The 20,246-nt window shown below is 49.9% G+C and overlaps 1 protein-coding gene across 1 annotated transcript in view; it reads left to right on the plus strand.

Moving 5' to 3' along the window:
• The window catches only part of CFAP54 (cilia and flagella associated protein 54), a 3,669,934-nt gene that overhangs the window by 1,271,526 nt on the left and 2,378,162 nt on the right, over positions 1-20,246 (plus strand). The window contains exons 19-20 of the mRNA XM_069629416.1: positions 16,548-16,622; positions 16,707-16,828. Coding sequence (XP_069485517.1) covers positions 16,548-16,622; positions 16,707-16,828 — 197 coding nt within the window. The remainder of the gene's footprint in view (positions 1-16,547; positions 16,623-16,706; positions 16,829-20,246) is intronic.

Genomic DNA, 20,246 nt, shown 5'->3' on the forward strand with positions numbered 1-20,246 from the left:
TACTGCGTGAAATGGTTTCCTACATGCAATTAAAAGCGGAATAACCCCTCTGGGCCTAAACTGCGCTGTAGCCGCTTCATAATCTTTAATGCATTGTGCCACGCACAATTTGCTGTTATTGGGAAAATATGGGTATGATATTATTGATTAATCTGACTTTGTCCTATTTGCCACATTGAGTGCCAGCCCTTCCGGGTAGAATATCTTCCTGTCCACTTCTAAGGCTTTCACGTCTGAGACTCTCCTGCAAGCTATGAGACAAAGAAGCAAAGCTAGTTTCCCCAATAGCTGCGATCGGGAAAGATCCTTATTATGTGGCCATGTCAGGAATAACTTAAAAACTTCCTGGACGACCCAAAGCGCAAGAGTACTTGGACCCTGGAGGTTGTCGCACCTTAATACCTCTAGGAGCCACAAATAGTTGGGTGTTCTCCTACAGGTTTACCTTCTACCTTGTCATGCCCTGCTGAAATAGCCGATCTGTACACACCAATTGTTCTATATGCTGCTCATTCCGCGAAGCGCAGTGCTAGGAAGTTCAGTATTTGGACTACAGAGGCTGAAACGGGATCAGTATTAACTCCTGCGCAGAATGAGCTCCACTGCTTCCACACGGCACCATAGCTCCTGATGGTAGACAGCGCCCACGAGTCCCTGATGCACTCGAAAGCGAGTTGCGAAATTCCTGGAAGCTGCCATCTCTGCCCGAAACCCTGCAAGCCATCAGGCGCAGTGTCTCTCCCAGGACTAGTGGATGCAACTGCCTGTTCGGACCCTGGAGCATGTTGGCTCTGTGAGGAATCACTCTCGGGAAATCCGTAGAAAGTTCCATCACTACTGGAAACCACTGCTGCGATTTCCATATCGGGACTATTAACACTAACTCCGCTTGATCCCTGGGAACTTTCGCCAGAACTCTCGTTAGCATCACTAACGGTGGAAAGGCCTAGTGGACTGCTCCCTTCCACTGTTGCAGGAACGCATCCGTCCCGCTGCTGCTTGGTCTATCCTACAGCTGAAGAATTTGGATATCTGTGCGTTTAGCCTGGATGCGAACAGGTCGGTGTCTTGGGGACACCATAAGCTCTGAAATAGCTGGAAAACGTCTGACGGGAGGCTCCAGTCGCTGGAGTCTACCAAATACCAGGAATTCCAGTCCACTATCGTATTCTGAACCACAGGCAAATATTCTGCTGACACCGATATTTGTTGCTTCAGGCAATAGTGCCAAAAATCTTTCGCTAACTCGGCCAACATCCTGAAGGAGGTCCCTCCCAGTTTGTTGATATATTGGACTGCTGAAATATTGTCCATCTTGAGAAGTACACAGCATTTGGCCCGGTCTTTGATAAATGCTTGCACCGCAAAGGAGCCTCTAGAAGCTCTAAGCAGTTTATGTGCAGAGACAGCACTTGTACAGACCATTTCCCTCCTGTTTCTAAGGAGCTGCATCGCGTTCCCCACCCGGCTTTGCTCGCATCTGATTCTATCACGACGTCCGGGGTGTCTCCAAAAATGGCCCTGCCATTCCAGGCTTCCATGATTTGTAACCATCAATGGAGTTCGGTGACGGCCACCTGGTCTAGTGTCACTAATTGATGGTACCCTAGACCCCCTCTGAGGTGTCTTATTATCAGCCTCCGAAGAGCTATGTAGTGCAGAGGGCCGGAAAAAATAGCTTGTATGGAGGCTGCTAGCAGCCCGACTATTTGCTCTGGACTGCAAAGTGACACCACTTTCTTCGCTACTAGGACTCTCAGCTCCTTTTTTATGGCTTTTATCTTTGCCGTCGGGAGCTCTAGAATGGGCTTCCTGGTATCCACTACAAAGCCTAGGATTTTGTCCTCTGGGATGGGTGTAGATCGGATTTTCTTCGTTCACGACAAAGCCGAGAGAGGATATGAGTTTGCACACACAAGCTGCTGTTCTTGGAGGCTTACGCCGCTCCGTCCTAATATGAGGATGTCGTCCAGGTACAGAATAAACCTGATCCCTCTCTCTCTCTAATGGCTGCCGCCACTGGGCGCATGAGTTTTGTGAACGCCCATGGCGCAGATCCAGGAATATTCGTCGGATGGAGGTTTGCGCTTTCTCAAGTGTCGAATATGTCCCAACAAACTGGGACATTTCTTTTGTGACAATGTTTCCAAATAATAGGCCTTTCACCTCTCCGCCTGCCTCATAAGAGGACGGGTCACTCAATTTACTGTCAATCTTGAGCAACACTCATCTCCTTTCCACCGAGAGGGCGCAGTTAGCGTTGCCCAATAGGCACACCGCCCTCTGGGCCCAGTTTCCCAGTGCCACGCCTACTGGTTCGCCAGTATCTGCAGCTTTTTCTGCTAGGTCTATTTTTTTGGCGAATGGGCCTGCCATGCCCAGAACTCTGTCTTGGCATCCCGCCACGCTCTGTCTACCCTTTTCTTATGTCCTTTGTCGCCTTAGTGACGAATGTCACTATTTTCTGATCCAACTCTGGGGTCTCCGTGACTTTCCCTGGTAGCAGCAGGATGGGGCATTCTGCTCTCATTTTTGCTCTGACTTCCTTGTCGAGTGGCTTTCGCAGGTGTTGTGCCATATATTGGGCCACTCTGGGCGAAGGCACCCACTCTGAGGATCTCGGATCTGCTATCGCCTCAGGGTCAAACATCTCTAGAAGCCCTTCATCATCCTCGTCACGATGCTCCTGCGTTGGTTTGGGTTGAGGCATAACAATGTCTCCCTTGCCCTCATCATCTGGCGAATATCCTGCATCCTTCTCCTCCCCTTCATTGTACACCCCTGGGTCAGGGGGTTGAGAATCCAGCAATGTCGACCCTCATAAAGGCTTTCTTCAGCCTACTTACTGGGTCAGCTGACTCTTGGGGTGTTGAGCCCACCCCTTCAGTGGTGCTCGGGTGCGTCAAAGAGGCGGTCCTCTAATGAGCTTTTTTAGAGCCTGTTCAACCCCTTCTTCGGGGTGTCTTGCTGATGTCCCCTCCCCTGGGCTCAATGCCCTTTTCTTTTTGGGTACCTACTTGTCCGCCTTTTGCTTGTAAAGCATGGCCTCCAAGTGGTCTTGCCTCTGGGCTACGGGCATCATGGCCTCTGACACTGCTTGAGACAGAGAGTCTCCAAGAACCCTCTTGAAGCTGAGGGAGAGATCCTCCTCCTCAGCCGCAGGATGGTCTCCCCATTCTTCAGCACTCCATTCTGGGCACGTGCTTTGAGAAGCTGTGTGGCTCTGATAATGTGCCATTGTATCCAGTAAGCTACTGTGAGCTGTTGAATGGGACTTCAGTAGTTAAGCCACACAGCGTTAAACTGTCAGATTTCTTTTTTTTTTCCCAAGAGATTGTGTTTGCTGCCACTGGAGATCCGTGAAGTCAGCTGCTTGCACTGCGCATTTTAATCTCTAATCCGTAGACTCTTCGCGCTAAACCTCCTTGCCTGCTGGCACCCGTGGGGTCCTAGATGTTACATCCGGCCCCTTGGCCCTCACATGCATACACGCACGCACACAGACCAAGGAGGACACGGGACGCGATGTTGCTTGCTACGCGTCCCGGCGGCAACTGCCGCACGGACGCAGTTTATTCAACTGCGCATGCGCGGGTCCATAACGAGGCCCACGCATGCGCGCTACACCCAACTGGAACGTCACATCCCTTTTTAACTTTAACTAAAACAATGTAAACCTTCGGGGTGTGCATACCCCTGCACAACTGGTGCCCGTGTGGGCGGGCGCATGAATAACTGGGAGTCTCACCTTACGTTTCTCAGTTCAGTCACCTGAGTCCAGGACGTAGTCCTTGAGATGCCCTGGTAATCTCCGCTCGCGGCGGACCGGGTACCTTGGCGAGGTGGTGGGCGGAGTAGAACACTCCCGTTCAGAGCTAGCGGAGTCCCTGCTCTGCTCGCCCTCCTGATCTCCAGGCAGGCCCTCCCGCCCCATGGATTCCTCTGAGGCCCTGTTCTCAGCGGGTGTTTCAATTCTTTTGAAGAACGACCGGTTGCGCGTGACTGTTCCTCGGTCGCAGGCTGCCGTCACCATTGTGCCCTTTACATGCGTTACCTTCCACGGGCGCGGCTCAAATGGTAGGGACAGTTTCCCCTCGGGGTGCCGGTTTCGGACCAGCACTGTGTCCCCTACTCGCACCTCCTTTTCCTGCAGACCCCTCCGTTCACTTTCTTTGTCGTTACGCCTAGCCCGTTCTTCCTGGACACCCTCGTTGTTTATTATCCCGGGCGGACGGCCTTCCTCTTCCGGTAGCATTCCCCTCGGGCATCGTCCAAACAGTGCTTCGGCGGGAGCCACTCTCGTGGACTGGTGGGGTGTCATGCGGTATTCTCTTAGAAACTCCACTAGCTTCCTCTCCAGGTCTTCACCGCCACTGGCGGAAATTCTTAGGACCTTATTAAGAGTCTGTATCATTCTCTCGTCCTCCCCGTTGGCTCGTGGCCAGAGTGGGGACACCCTGCGATGCCGGATCCCCCTTTCCCGGAGGTAAGTTACAAACTGGCTGCCCGTGAATGGCAGCCCGTTGTCTGAGCACAGTAGGTCCGGGAACCCATGCGTGGCGAACATTTTGTCTAATGCCTTCGTCGCGAACTCTGTCGCTGTCGACTCTACCACCTCCACCTCGGGGTACCTGGACCATTGGTCAACTGCTACCAGAAAGTACATGCCACGACCAGTTGAGCCGAAGTCAACGTGGACAGTTCCCCATGGTTTGCTGCTACGCTCCATCGACCTTATCGGCGGAGCTCTGTCTCCTGGGGCTGCTGCTTGACACGCCACACATCTCCTCACGAAGCTCTCCACTCGCCCCTCCAAGTCCAGGAACCATACTTTGTGTCCCAGCCGAGCCTTAGTTTTAACAACCCCCTGATGACCAATGTGGGCCAGTTCAAGCATCCTTGTCCTCAGTGCCCGTGGGATGACGATTTGTCTCCCTCGAAGTATTAGCCCATCGTCTGAGACGGAGAGTTCATCCCTCACTTTCCAGAGTGCTTGGAGGTCGTTCTGGGCCTCTGCTTGACGGCGGAAGTTGTTGTGCAATACCTCCCTCTAATCACCGCTCCTCACGGCAGTCTTGATGATGGTAAACACCTCGTCCTTGGAGCATTCTGTCGCAATTTCAAGTCTTGAGATTGCCATTGGAAGGGACCCTTCCACCACCTGACACAGCAGCCCGTGGCACTCGTTCGCCCCAATGTCAGTGACGGAGTTTTCCTTGCTGGGGTGGCGCGACAGGTAGTCGGCCGGGTTGTTCGTTCCTGGTCGGTAAACTAGTTTCACCCCGTACTCCATCAGGGCCAGCATCCACCTTTCGATCCTGGGGGGCGGCTTGGATGACACGCCCGCCAGTATGGGCAGTAGCGGCTTGTGGTCACGACAGGTTTGCCCAGAATGTACAAACGGAAATGGCGACAGCCCCACAGGATGGCTAACGCCTCCCGTTCGATCTGCGAGTATCTCATTTCCGTGTCCGAAAAAGCCTTACTCGCATAGGCAATGGGACGCATGTCCCCGCGTTCATCGGGTTGCAGCAGCACAGCCCCTACTCCCACTGGACTCGCATCGACCACCACCTCCGATTCCTCCTTGGGGTTGAAGTATGCCATGGTGTCCCCATCGGATAGGGCGTTTTTCAGGGTCTGGAATGCCTCTTGTTCACCGGCGCCCCATTTCCACGCGGCGTCGTTCCTTGTTAGCACTCTGAGTGGTTCTGCCAGCGACGTCAGCCCTTTAATGAAACGCCCGCAATAAGTTACCATCCCCAGGAAGCTCCTTACTTCCGTGGGGGATTGTGGGGGGCCGGCTTCCTTAATGTCCTTCACTTTGGCTGGGTCGGGCGACACACCGGCCGCATGGAAGATGAATCGGAAGAAACCAATACGGTCCTTGAAGAACTCGCATTTTTGTCGATGAAGGGTGAGCCCTAAGTTCTTCAATCTCTGGAACGTGTTCTCCAACCTCTTCATGTGCTCCCTTTCCGAGTCCGCGAAAACTAAGATGTCGTCGCTCATGTTCAATACCCCTTTTAGGCCAGCCAATGCCCCTCTGATGGTGTTCTGGAATACTTGGGCAGCTGACGAGATACCGAAGCTCAGGCATTTAAATTGGTATAGGCCGTCATGCGTCGTGAAAGTAGTTATGAACCTGGAGTCCGGGTGCAGTTCAAGCTGATGGTAGCCCGCTCGTAGGTCCAGCTTTGAGAAGACTCTTGCCCCCTGAAGCTCTCCGATAATGTCATCTAGAGTTGGAGTAATGTGCCTCTCCCTCTTGATCGCAGCGTTTGGGAGGCGCATGTCCACGCAAATCCTCACCGCCCCGGGCTGTTTCGGCTTGGGGGCCACCACAATTGGGGACACCCAGGGTGTCGGCCCCTCCACTCTCTCAATAATGTCCATGTCTACGAGTGATCGGAGTTCCTCCTCCACCTTCTCCCTTAGGTGGAACGGAATCCTACGGTGCTTGAGGGCTGTCGGTCTGATGGACTCGTCGATATGCAGGCGCACTGGGGGTGCTTTAAGCTTCCCTATGCCCTCGAAGATGCCTGAGAACTTGTCCAACAGCGTTTCAATGTCGATCTGGTATACTCCATATGCAAAATGAACCAAATTGAGGGCCTCCGACGCAGCACAGCTGAGAAGCGAGTGAGGGCTAACGTCCGTGACAAAGAATTTTGCCTTGATGGTGCTTTCCCCCCTCGACACTGGTGACACGAATACACCCTTGAGTGGCAATGGGGGTGTCTCCTCCAAAAGTAAATATCTTCGCCATGGACTTGTCGAGTGCCGGCGGGCCTGGGAGTTTTAGATAATCTTCCTCCGCCAGCACGCATACGGATGCTCCTGTGTCGATGAGGATCTGCGTCGGCACGCCCAGTATGTCTACCACACACCTGGGTTGCCTCCTCCGTTTGCTTTCTGAGGCAATGTTTGAAATGAAGAATACCTCTTCTTCGTCCTCCTCCTCTTCTTCTTCTTCCTCTGCAAGTTGCAACCTCCGCACCTCCTGTTCGAGAGCTGCGATGCTGCGTTGCCTTCTGAAACCACTGGCCCTTGTTCTCGCGGGGCCTCTCTGAGTAGGTACAGGAGCAGGGGCGCGGCACATGCGGGCATAGTGCCCCGGTCCATTGCACCGACCGCAGGATCTCGTTTTGGCAGGACACTCCTCTACATGTGGCAGGTCATATCTGCAATCTTGGCAGATTGATCCGGGTGCAGTGGGATGTCTGTTCTCCGTTGTCTTCGGGACCCACTTATCCTTCAGCTTCGTCCTTTTGTTTACAGCAAAAGCTTCCTCCCTTGCGCTTGGCCTGACCGCTGCGTCCATGCTCGCTCCTCTGGATTCTGCCAGCTCATACGTGCGGCCACTATCTAGTATCTGCTGCAGTGTCCACCCCGGCTCTCTCAGCACTTGTCGCCGCAATTTACCCGAGCTGCTGCCCTGGAGGACCTGGTTCCTATTCATCAGCTCGTCGTTGTCCCAGCGACATGTGTTGGCTATCATTCTCAGTCTGGCGCAGAATTGATCGAGAGACTCTTCCTCCCTTTGTTTCTCTCTGCAGAACAGAAATCTTTCATAGTCGACATTCGACTGTGGGATGAAGTGGTTTTCTAGCGCAGTCTTGACAGTGTCATACGTGACTACTGGCAGGGTGAGTGATTCATAGATGGATAATGTCCAGCCCGGCTGAATGCAGAAGGGTCGCCCTTTTCGCATCGTCGTTGGTTGTTCCGGTCGCTGTAAAGTACATCTCCAACTTCTTGACCCATAGTAGCCACCTGGGTCCCAGTTTGGACGGGGGCCCCGACGTGTCAAACTCCTGCATGGGCAGCAGCGACCCCTGTTGTGTCCTCACCGCTCTTGTTGCCACTTCTGTCTCATCTTCGCTACTTGCCATCTTCACAGGTCGCACAGGCACCTCTGGGTGTGTTAGAGGCCGCAAACCTGGCTGGTGTAACTCTCGACGTACCTTCTGCTGTTATCTGTCGCCTTAACCTTGTGCCCGGCTTTATTTTTTTTTTTTGGATTGTCCCCAGGTTGTTGGGGATAATCAAGTGTTCCAAAAATTATCCCTTTCTTCTCCTTGTAGCAGCACACGAGCACCTTTTCAGGCCGCTACTGCTCTGAGGAGAAAAATGTTCGTGCTCAGTCCGCGTCGTGTCCTCGCGTGCCGACGATGTGGATTGTGCGCCCACGTACGTTGGGCGAACGCTGTGGCGGCAATCCCGTCTCGTCGCCAGTTGTTACATCCGGGCCCTCACATGCATGCACGCACGCACACAGACCAAGGAGGACACGGGACGCGATGTTGCTTGCTACACGTCCCGGCGGCAACTGCCGCACGGACGCAGTTTATTCAACTGCGCATGCGCGGGTCCATAACGAGGCCCGCGCATACGCGCTACGCCCAACTGGGACGTCACACTAGAGACCTCCGCGCACCGTGCGCTGGTCCCTATGTGAAGGAGGAGGCGGGCTGGTTGCTTAACGCGGGTACGTTCGCCCACGGCTCCGGCCCCAGCCTCTGAACGCTCAACAAGAAATATTCATTAATCTGAGGTAAAAGCACAAAGCAAAAAATCGGAACGCTCGCACCCGAGTGTTATTGGGAATTATTCCTTGGGCGCGTCACTGATTTCAATAGGATTACCCAATGCGTGCTCTAATATTATACATTCTAATAGTTATCACCAAAGGGTGCTGACAAACTGCGCAATGCAGGCGTTCGCACTATATAAACATTTGTGACAAAAAGTACTCATCTCCTGTTGCAGCAACAAAGATAGAGGAGGATTGGCACACGAAAGGGTTCAGGCAGGACTACAGGAAAGCAGAGACTCATGGGATTTGGTGTCCTAAGAGGAACAATTTTAGAGAGCACAAACGAACAACCCTTTTAGTTCAAGGAAAGGGATATGAACAAAATGTTTGATCAGTTTGTAAAAAATAAAAATGTTTGAATTTGAAAATGCTGATTATGCAGTAATAAAGAAAGAAAGCCTAATGCTCGCCTCCTGTTTCGACATAGAAATAATTCGAATGCGTTCGTAGTTTACCTGGACAATGGTGAGATGTCAACGGTGTATGACCCAATTCACAGCAACAACTGTTGGGGCCAGGATTACTTTGTCTGGCCCTCGCCAGGATGCCGATTTCTGCATGATGAGAAATAGGTAGGAGGAACGCTTGAAAGAACAGATGCACACACGCATTCACAGGTCCACACAGTCGGGCCAGTTTGCGAGCAGAATCGCACTGCTGAACTTTCGCAGCACCTCTTAATTTCTTCTGAATTCATAACAAAAGCAGAATGCAAGGACAGCAGCTTCTTTCGGCCCCCTTCCAGACCATACGTCACAGAGACATAATCTGCGCAGACGACAGAGCTGACTTTAAACTAAACGTAACCTTTGTCTGCGAGGAAAGCACAGAATACTTTTCCCTGAGGCAAAGTACGATACCAAAGAAATATATATTTCTCACCTTCACACACTAAAAAAACGATATTGTGTCATGCTGATCTGCCAGAGAGGGGAACACAGAGGGGAGGAGGGAAAATGTGCAGAGCAGAGGGAGAACATGCAACAAAGCAAGAGTGGGTGACAAAAGATTTCAGCTTTCAAACATAAGACTATGCACATAATTTGTTAAAAAAAATGAGGGCCAGGGCACACATATTTTCTAGTACTCCTGTGACACTGCAGATGGGTAGTTCGGCAGCACTTCTGGCACCACCCATAGCTGCTCCCCACAGTGTCGACATGCTTGTGGTTAGACTACAGGTTGCCCCTGCTCATTATCGTTGTTGGAGGCACTGATTATCACCACTTCATAATTAAAGTGAGTCAGAGACGATAAGTGAGGGGGCTCAAACATAAGGGCCAGGGCTGAGCCCTGGCAAACAACCCTACACTGCCTGTACAGTGTTTCTGATCCAGGCTCTATGTTTTCAGTTTGTCATGGTTGTGCCAGTCAGATGCTTGGAGCTATCATGGGCACATCTTCATGTGACCAGTGACCAGCTGTGGTTGTTACCCATCTGTAAATATGCATCTATACCATTACCCATGTACTTGCCGGTCTCGATGTCAGTCCAGGTATTTACAAGTCATGTTTCCTCTCTACAATGAATGGCTTTAGGCATCTCTACCTATGTGTGTTCATTGCACATATATCATATGTGCGTTATACTACCCTACGGCGATGGGTCTCTATTTCGTTTTCTGGGCACACATTGAGCCCCCTGCCCCCAGCCTCTGTCTCATGGGCCTTCCAAAGATGGTGGCATTACCCACCAACGGCTGCATTGCTCACATTAGCGACTGGGCTGCCAGGGAAGGTGATCTTCAGGGAATGACCTTTCAGACAAAAACGAGAGTCCCTGGAGTTTGTCTTGTGCACAATCCCTCAAGGGTGGCAGCTCCTTTTCGTTCTTGCTACCTAACAATCTTTCTTTGGCAAAGCTATTAAAAAGAGCACTGTTCCCAAGCAAGAGCTGAACTCTTAGTTTGCGGGTTCTCTCGTGCTTTCCTCGCCTTGATGCCCTTAGGTCTGTGTGCACTAAGCGTGTAAAGAAGAAAGTCGGAACAGGGAAAGGGCTGCCCTGGTACCTCGGTGGCCCCCATAGAAGGACAGGTTTCTGGGCTCCCCTGGCAGAGTATGACTGCCTCGGTCTGTCAAGGCACGCTATGGAGAGCCTACATGGACGGTGCAGCTAGTCCTAGGTGATTGGTGGTATGTATCAGAGAGGCCGCAGATGGCCGGTTACTGCCCTCTCTTGGCGCTAGACTAGACTCCTGGACATGTGGAGGATGCCAGCACAAACGCTGCCCCATCTTGAGTCACATTGGCTGCGAGGATGCAGCCCCGTAGGACATTTTGGGGTTGGCTTTTTGGTTAGCAGAGGCCCTTCTTGGGGGCATGGGGCTCCTCCCTGCCTCGACCAGTGCAGGTCCTGCCCCTGGGAGCTCAGCGGGGCAGGCTTTAGAGAGATAGCCAACACGAGGAGCACAAGCCATTCATTCAGCGTGGCAAAGGATTGTGGTGGTTCCAGATTGTAAGAATCCAACGCCCTGCGTTCTGCCACGCCGTTGCTGGGACACGGTAGATCGACTGACCGAGCATAAACAGAATCCACACAAACACGACAAGGAGAAATGCTTAAGTACAGAGTGGCTTCAGACATGTTCTGGCATACACATGGAACAAATCAAGAGAGCAATCCTGCTAAAGACAACATTTTTGAATCATAGAATATTAAAGGTTCTTCCGAGGATCCAAACATGACTTAAAGTCAGCAAATTCAGACACATGCAACATGTAACCCACTGAACCTATGGCCCTCGAGTGTGGTCCCTGTTCTTCCAAAACCATCAAGGACCACATTGACACCCTCACTCCTGCCCTGGCTGACTCCTGCAACCACTCCTTCGCCACTGGAGCCTTCCCTTCCCCCCTGAAGCACTCTCTTGTACACCCTCTTCTCAGGAAACCCTTAGCCAACCCCTCCTGCCCAGCTAACTATCGCCCGATCTCCATCACTTCTTTCCTGCGCAAACTCCTGAAAAGCTGGCCATCTCCCAGCTTAATCTTCACACTGAATCTGTTGATTGTCTCCATGACCATCAGTCTGGCTTCAGAGCAGCCAGACGCACGGAAACTGCTCTCCGGCTCTCCTGAACATCAGTGAAAACCTGCTCTCTAACCTTGATTCTAATCTCCCCTCTGTAATCATCTTACTCAATCTCTCTTCTGTCTTTGACACGGTCAACCATGCCATCCTGCTCAGTCGTCTCCATGGTATCCTGGGTATCACTGATCAGGCCCTGGCCTGGCTGACCTTCTTCCTCTGTGATCCACCCTCCCAGGTCCAACTTGGGTGTTTCCTTTCCTCTATTTCCTCTCTCTACCTGTGGTGTTCCCCAGGGGCCTAACCTCGCTCCCTGGCTGTTCAACCAATACCTGGCCCCTCTCACCCACTGCATTGTCGCTTTCTGCTCCAACTTTCAGTGCTTTGCGAATGACACTCAGCTTGTTTTCAGGCTCCCCTCTGCCACTTCTTCTCTCATCTCTGACTGTCTGCTATCCAGGAGTGGTGTGCCGTCGATGATCTCTGCCTTAATGCCAGTAAGATGGAGATTCTCCTCATCGGCATACCTGCACCCTCCTTTCCTGTCACTATCTGGGCGGCCTCCCCTGTCCCTCTTCCTGCTCCCACCTGTGAGGCTAAGAACCTATGGGTCATCTTCGACTACACACTCCTTTTTTCCTCACGTCTCTGACGTCTCTAAGAAGTCAAACTACCAACTTCACCTCCACAGAGGTATTCTTCCTTGCCTCTCCTTCCCCCAGAAGCTCACTGTCTCTAGAGCTCTGGTTCTCTTTATGCTGGACTATTGCAACAGCCTCTTTCTAAATCTGCCAGCTTCTTCTCTCCGCCCCCTGCAACTCATCCAGAACAGGACTCCGAGACTTGTCCTTGGCCTCAAGCCCAGGGATTGTATCTCTCCAGCACTGAAATTGCTACATTGGCTCCCAGTGGCTGCAATGATTAAGTTCAAGACCCTCTGCATGGTCCACATGGCCTTCTGGGGCCTGGGTCCTCAATACCTCCAACTCTCTCTTTGCAAATACCTTCCTACTCAAGCTCTTCGCTCCTCCACCTCCAACTCCCTCAGGGTCAGTTGCTTCTCCAAGCAACACGTTGGTGGTAGATCTCTTTCTTTGGCTGGGGTCTCCCTCTAAAACAGCCTCCCTGCCTCTCTGAAACTCGAGGAGAACCATCTCTGGTTCCCGAAGCACCTCAAGACCTTCCTCTTTGCTTCTGCCTTCACTTTTCCTCTACCCTGCTGATTTCCTGCCGGATACTGAACTAGTCACCTGGCTACCCTCTGATTTCGGGCCCAGGTCCCTACCCGCCCAGTTGCACACCCACACTGCCTCCCGGCAACCCTTGCACTTGGGTCTGTATCTGTAACCCTGCAGTTCTCCTACCTGCACTTTTGGACACCTGCTGTCTGCACTTAACCCTTGCACCTGCCACCTGCACTTCTTGTTATTGTTTCGATCCCATGTACAGCACTGCCCCTCCCCTCTCCCCAGGCACTTTTCCCCACCCTTCTCCCCTGCACTTGCATGATTTCAATGTCACTTGGCCTAGTAAGATCGTTGTCTCTGTCCTCCCTCTATCCCCCCTTCCTTGCCTCATCGCGCCTTGAAACACTTTTGTATAGGCGCATTACACATGCCATATCATATATCATGGGACCTTGAGTGTGGTTAGGTCAAGAATTGCACGCCTCTAAACCGCACAATCAGCCTACATTTACAGGTGCTGCTAAATCACTACAGATTGCCCAAACCCATGTGGGAAGAGAGGGCTTTTCCCACCAAAATGAATTTCCTGATGGCACCTGCTCTATGTAGGACAAGCGGGTTGCAATGGGTGCAAGTGTCCCATTGTCAGAGAGTTGTTCTGGCCATCAGCGCTCCCACCCTCCCATCCTCATGGCCAAATTATGTACTCTTTCATCTGATGCTGTTGCGGGTGGAGGTTATAAAATGCTGCTACATGCATCTTTATCTTCGCTTTTACAGATAAAGGTAAACCTTTTCTGCCAAAGCCCCCACATAGCACCTGCTATCAGACACATGATTTACTCACCTTGACAGAGCCGAGATTCCGAAGGAGAGGACTACTGTCCTGGTCCTGACTGCTTCAAGCCAAAAAAAAGGCTCAGTTGCTGCCAGCCGCCTCTGCTGTGCCACTGCCTGCCCTGCCCATACGCACCAGCTAGGGTGGGTCTAAGACTCACTGAGTCTGTGCACCCCTGTCTGGATGGCATGCACAGTCAGTCACGCCATCTACACGTTCAAAAAATGGATGACCTGGCCCATATGGCACAGCCGTCGTGTCGGGCAACTTAAGTATATGTTGCTAGTGTGTATGCTAGTGTGGTTGCAAACAACGGGTTGGGTCCTCCAGGCCAGTTGACTAACTTGTCACAAGTTAGTCAATTGGCCTGGAGGACCCGACCCGCCACAGCATCCATGGGCGTGGCCCCAACGGCAAGCATTGTTACATATTCCTGGCCCTAGAGGGCCTGGCGATGGCTATGAGCATTTCATTGCTGGGCATGCGCAATGCCCTTTCTCCTCCCAAAAAGGCGGCCCAGCGGCCACACAGCACGCCACGTTGTTGACATTATTTTTGTGAAGAATATCTGACTGTCTGCTCCGCAGCAGAGCACTGGCCGCACAGCGCACCAAGGCTCCAGCAGCTGCTGTTCTGCTATTAAACTGTGTGGAGTGCCTAAAAGTAGGCCAGCTGCTGCAGAGGCTTTGGCGCACTGTGCGGCCACCTCGTTGTTGGCAGGTATTTTCTTTTGGTTGAAGATCTGACTGTCTGCTCCGTAGCAGAGCACTCGGAGCAGTCGGATCTCCCCCCAAAAAATGCCAACAACAAGGTGCAGCCGGGCCCAAGCGTGACCAACAAGGAAGGACTCTGCTGCAGACTCCAAAGAGTGCTGTTACCAAAAAAAGTATGCCAGTGTTGGCCACCGGCAAACACCAGAACAAAATAGGCACTAACAAGACCACAGCCACAAGCACATTCAAATAGCAAATCAATGATACCTGTGGCAAAAACCCCTTGCACCCTCTACACCTGAAAATAAAATTGCCAGAGGCCAATGATTCTTTCATGTTTCTTCTGTCTAGGACTCTTTCCACTCAAAAGGTCTACATGAAAAGAAAGAGCAGGCAAAGGGCTTAAAATTGCCACTAGCATACGAGAGGGCAAACCTTTTTTAAAACTTTTTTTTTAACAGAAGTCAGCACCGTACTATACAGTTAAATAAGATGATTTGCCCAGGGGCATTGTATTATCAGGTGGCAAAGCCGGGAAATGATTCTCAGCTCTGTGCTTACAAAGTCTAGAATTTGGCTACCTAATCACTTTTCTCAACTAACACTTTATACTGTTTATTGGGAAATCCTTGTTTGGGGGAACAGAAAAGTCTAGGCCTGCACCATATCGATGCTATCTTCGATGTTATAACTAATACTCTCTTGTGCATATACTATGTTTTGTAGCACAGTGGGTGTTACTATCACCGAAGTATATAAACACTCGATAATATGCCATGCCAAATTTGGTGCTATGATCTGGCATTTGAACACAGATCTCTGCAACACGTTCTTAACAACCTGACCTATCTTCTGAGCTATCATGGCACTCAAACCTTTCAATATGCCTTTCAACTTTGATCACTAGCAGCAAATTTGATGTGCACTAGTGCTGCAGACAATGCCACTAGAAAACGTATTTAATCATGCTGAATGTGACGTGATCGGTGATGTTGTGTAGTGAACATTGGGCTCAGCACATGACTGAAAGGTTATGTTGGTCAGGATACCGCTGCTGGTTATTGTCAAACTCCACAACATCCTGAACCAGCAGGTGCCTCTGCAACTTACTAGGGTGAAATGTTTAACTCCAGATGCTCAAAAATAAAGCAAATTAGAAACAGCCTGTAGTCAGCCCAGGCGTCATGTGCTGCCTCAAAGGTGAGGCCCTTTTCTACCGTCGTTAAATTCAACATAAAACTGGCTGACACTGATGTGGCCTGCAAAGTCTTCATTTTTCACGATGGTCTATATTTATTTATTTGGATTTATAAAGCGCCCAGAGGTATTGTGGCGCTGTTACAGTATATTCACTTAGATACAGTTTAAGACAAAGGTTCAGAGACAGTGTTGTAGCAGCGTTCCTTGGTTACAGGGCAACAACCTTAGACATCAAATGTGGAACGGTGGTGATTGGACGGTAGTTGTTGGGGGAATCCGGGTCAAGGGTCGTTTTTTTTAGTAACGGTCGAACCCAGGCTTCCTTGAGGGAGGATGGGACGGTACTCGCAGTGAAGGAGGCATTAATAAAACTTGTGACAAATGGGGCCAGGGCTGCCGCACAGTCTTTAACTAGACTGGTTGGGCATATGTCACCTTTGTAGAGCGATGATTTAATATGCTTCATGATGAGAAGGACTTCAGATATTACTTCCTTGAAGGCAAAGGGTACAGGGCAACTGCCAAGTAGGTATCTCGTGTGAACGTGGATGGGCTTGTTTGCCATACAGTCAGTGCTGCCCGTTTGGCTGTGCGTAGGACTGAAAGTTCTTGAGTGAACCATTAGTCAGCATGAAGTGTATGCTTAGCTAGTTTCTTTTCAAATGGGGCTACAGCGTCTACTACCTCCTTGAGTGTGGCATTGTAGAGCTCTACTAGTTATGCAGGGTGCAGATGAGAAAGAATGTAGCTCAAAAGCCTAACACGAAAACACATTTGACCGAGGTTAATTCCTGGTAAATTTATTGGGCTGATATAAAACACTAGTGTGCTATGTTTTATGTGAGGAAATACTACAGTGATAACTGTATGGATTCATTGGCTTTTGTTTAAGAAATGCATTCATTGGAACTTTGCAAATTAAATGTCTTTAAACTATGCACGACAAAGGCACAGATATATGTAATCATGCTTTTATTTTCAGGTGATAGAAAACAACTCAAGCCCTGCACTTCTGCTTGTACCAAAGGTCCATCAACTTGCCTTCATTTTTTTACAGGTGAGTTTATTAGAACTGAAGCATGTTCAGCAATGTAACATGCATATCAAAGATACATTTTTAATATCCATTTATTATTTCCAGAGCCATACTTATTGAATAAAATCGGCAAGAACAAAATTTCCAAAGCCATCTTCCTGATGCAGAGAGCAGCGCTAGATTCGAAAAAAGGACAAATTCCTAGTTCTTCAACTAATCTTAGTGAGGTAACTTCACCCCTAACTTTCCAATTTAAGCCCTGTTTTACCCATTGCATTTTGATGGGTTGGATTGTGTATTGATGTCTGGAAAACAAAGCATTTATACCACTATGTGAGGTAAAGTAAACCTTTGCAAACACCATTTCTTTTTATCAAACATTTTTATTGATTTTCCACATACATTATAAACGGTACAATTACTGATAAACTCTCTGTGTGTCCCCCAAGTCCCCTTGAACTTTGGCCTTCAGTAAACCAGACTTGAATTCCGAGTCGCTGGCAGAGTTGCGCAGTGCTCCTTTGGCGTTTTGCTGTTTTGTACTATTCTCACAGGTGTGTGTACCAGGTTGGGCAATGGCACAGTCAGTGTTAGTCTTCCCATTTTTGCCATATTTTACCTGCTTTGTCAGGGCAACCTCTTGCGGTGTATACCCGGTGTTCCATTGCAGCGCATATGTCCACATCCGTAACCCACTGGTCGAAATTGGAAGTGACTTCCGAGCCCCATAGCTGTGCAATGTTACTTCTGAGTACTGCTGTGGCAGTTGACAGAAATCATTTTTCGTATCTTGACAAATCACTCTCGTCCTCCACCCCCAGCAATAGCTGCTTTGGTTCCCTTGAATTGTTTTGCCCAAGACCCTAGCTAGTTTGTTGCAACATGCCTGCCAGTATTGTTGTATGTGGTTGCATTCCCATAAAATGTGAAAGTAGGTGCCTTCCTCGTGCTTACAGCGCAGACACTGTGAGTCTGAGACTTTACCCCACCCGAAGAGGGCCACTCTTGGGTAGTAAGTTCAGTGTAGAATCTTAAGCTGTACGAGCCGGAGTCTGGATGAGATTGCGACCTCTCTGGCGTACCTCAGTGCACCGATCCAGTCTTCTGGTTGTATAGCTCCTAGGTCCTGTTCCCATTTGCCCTTGAGGCTAGCTAGTTCCTTTGTGGCAAAGGAGGTGATCGCATTGTACATGGTTGAAGTGACTTTGTTTGATCTGCCCTGGAATTAAGTTGCATTCCATTGGGGTGTAATCAGGCATATTGTTCATGTCCGGGAGATAAATTCGTAGTTCATGCTTTATCTGAGTCTAGTGGTATTGTTCTGTTGGTGGGAGAGAGAATTCGGACTTTAGGGTTTCGACCATCTTGCCCTCCTGTATGATGTCTTTGATCCTCGTTATCCCGTGAGTCACCCAGGTGGGCCATCTAGGAAGCTTGTTAATTTCTGGGAGACATCTGTTATTCCACAATGGTTGCTCTGGTGTTAGTTTCTTGTCCCAGTCCATGTACTTGTGTGTGTCTGCCCAGATTCGTGTAAGGTGCACTAACATGGTTGGGGGAGCTAGTTAGGCAGAATTATATGCAGTACCCTTTGGGAACACCACACACAATTAAGACTACAAGTGACAGTGCAATTTCACATTTGGTACAAGCCTGTACTACACAGTTAAAGTGGTAGCAGTAGCAGAGCAGCCAGACTTATCTCAAGAGTAAGTGAGCAGTATCAAATAGTTACACAAAGGACAGCAATTACTATGATTCAGGCAAACACTGACTCAAGGTTTTCAAGTAAAAGAATATACATTTATTTCACTCTTCAGTTTTATAACATTACACTATTATAAGCAGTTTAAAAATCACACTCTTAACACACCACATCACTTCCCTTAAATTCCACACAAGTTAAGCTCACAAAATGAAGTGGGAGCAAATTGGCACTCCAGCAATTTAAAAGGGAGGGAAAGACAAAAGTTAACAGAAATGAATCCACACCAACAGGTAAGTACTTAGGGCAAGCGAACAAGAGAGACTCCAATGATAAAATCAGATAGAAAAGGCTTAGGGCCAAAGTCAATGGTTCAAAGTCTTTTGCTCAAGATAATACAGTTTAGGGTAGTTTGCGGTAAAGTTCGTGGCACGGTTTCCGGACGAGGTTGGTTGGTAGAAAAGTTGGTTTGAAGAGAAGGACAAGCCCTCGGATTGGAGAAAGATTTCAAACTCTTTCCCCGCGGCTGAACGAAACGCACAACCGGATTTGTACAGTACCTTAAAACGGAGAGGGGGCTGTAGCTGAGGCAGACGTTCCTGGTCGTTCCTGCAGGTTCACGTTTCCTGAAGCGACTGTCGGACTGACAACAAGTAGGAAGAATGAAGGGTCCTGCACTACCCAGGGAAGAAACCAGCAGCGGCGCCAAACAACGAATAAAAGGTGCACTCCATAAAACCCAAGCAGGGTCCGACCTTCCTGGCTATCCGGCCCACTGTAGCTCTGTACAGCGAATTCGACCAGAGGAGGGGTCATGGCTTGCACTTTGGGTGAACTGGTTGGTCCCACCAGCTCCAGGGAAGAAGTTTCCTGGAGGATCTTCTCTGTCGTCGGATTCTGGAGTTTCGGACCTGCAACAGGGCTTTACCGGGCGGATCAGTCGGTGTAGGGGTCCTCTTCCAGTTCCTCGTTGGTTCTTTCGTTCCAGTGGCGACTCTGCTCTTCCAATCCCAGAAACCTGCTTTTTATGCAGTTTTCCCCCATTCATACAGCCTGGCCGTCAATCACACAGCAGGGTGGCTGGCCTGGCAAGGGTAGTCCCCTTAGCCAATCAGACAAGAGTGCGACTTGGGTTACCAAGGGAACCCATGGCAGGGGTCCTAAAACCCCTCCCTCACATCCTGCCTACCCAGACTCTCAGGCGCCTAAAGGAGGGCTTCTGTGCAGAAGCCTGCAAAAAAGCGATGAACAAAGGGACCAAACCTGGATTAGCGCGCAGAGTAAAACACGAGAAAGACTTTAACAAAAAGAAATGGCGAATAAACCCAGCCGGAACCAAAATAAAATGCATTTGGTCAAGCAGGTTTATGTTCAAGGCTAAAATAGCCTAAAACATTACCACGTTTATATAAGATAGTTGCGGTAGAAAAGTTAGGGTAGATAACACTGCCACCAGCCTTAATGTTAAGGGAGCGAAACAATGCCCCAAGAGGTACAGACAAAAAGGGATAAGAGTTAACCCTTTCCAATACTCCATGTGAGATGGGGGTGTACTGGGTCTGCAGTTTAAAGTGACTATAGTAAAGTTAATGGCAACTTAACCCTTTTCTGGGGGACTGTAGTCAGCCCCAGAAAATGGAGTGAGGAGTCTAAAAGACAACCCTGAGTCACTGCACTGAAGGTGCTCTGTAACACACATGATAAATATGGTGCCTTAGAGTAGGTGAGGCTCCAATGCCCAAGATCACACAGAAAGCAGAAATACACATAGCAAAACACATGTAAGAGTGCGAAAAAGGCTCACACTCTTACCAGGTGAAAAAATAAATCCTAGAAATCCTAGAAATCCAGCAAAGCTGCTGAGGGGCTCATTAGGTAAGGGAAATCAGCCATTTTTGAGAATTCTCCCCAACACTCGTCCCCGCGCCCCCAGACTAAGG

This window comes from Ambystoma mexicanum, chromosome 12, assembly GCF_040938575.1.
Source record: "Ambystoma mexicanum isolate Mex_15411 chromosome 12, UKY_AmexF1_1, whole genome shotgun sequence".
Lineage (NCBI taxonomy): Eukaryota > Metazoa > Chordata > Amphibia > Caudata > Ambystomatidae > Ambystoma > Ambystoma mexicanum.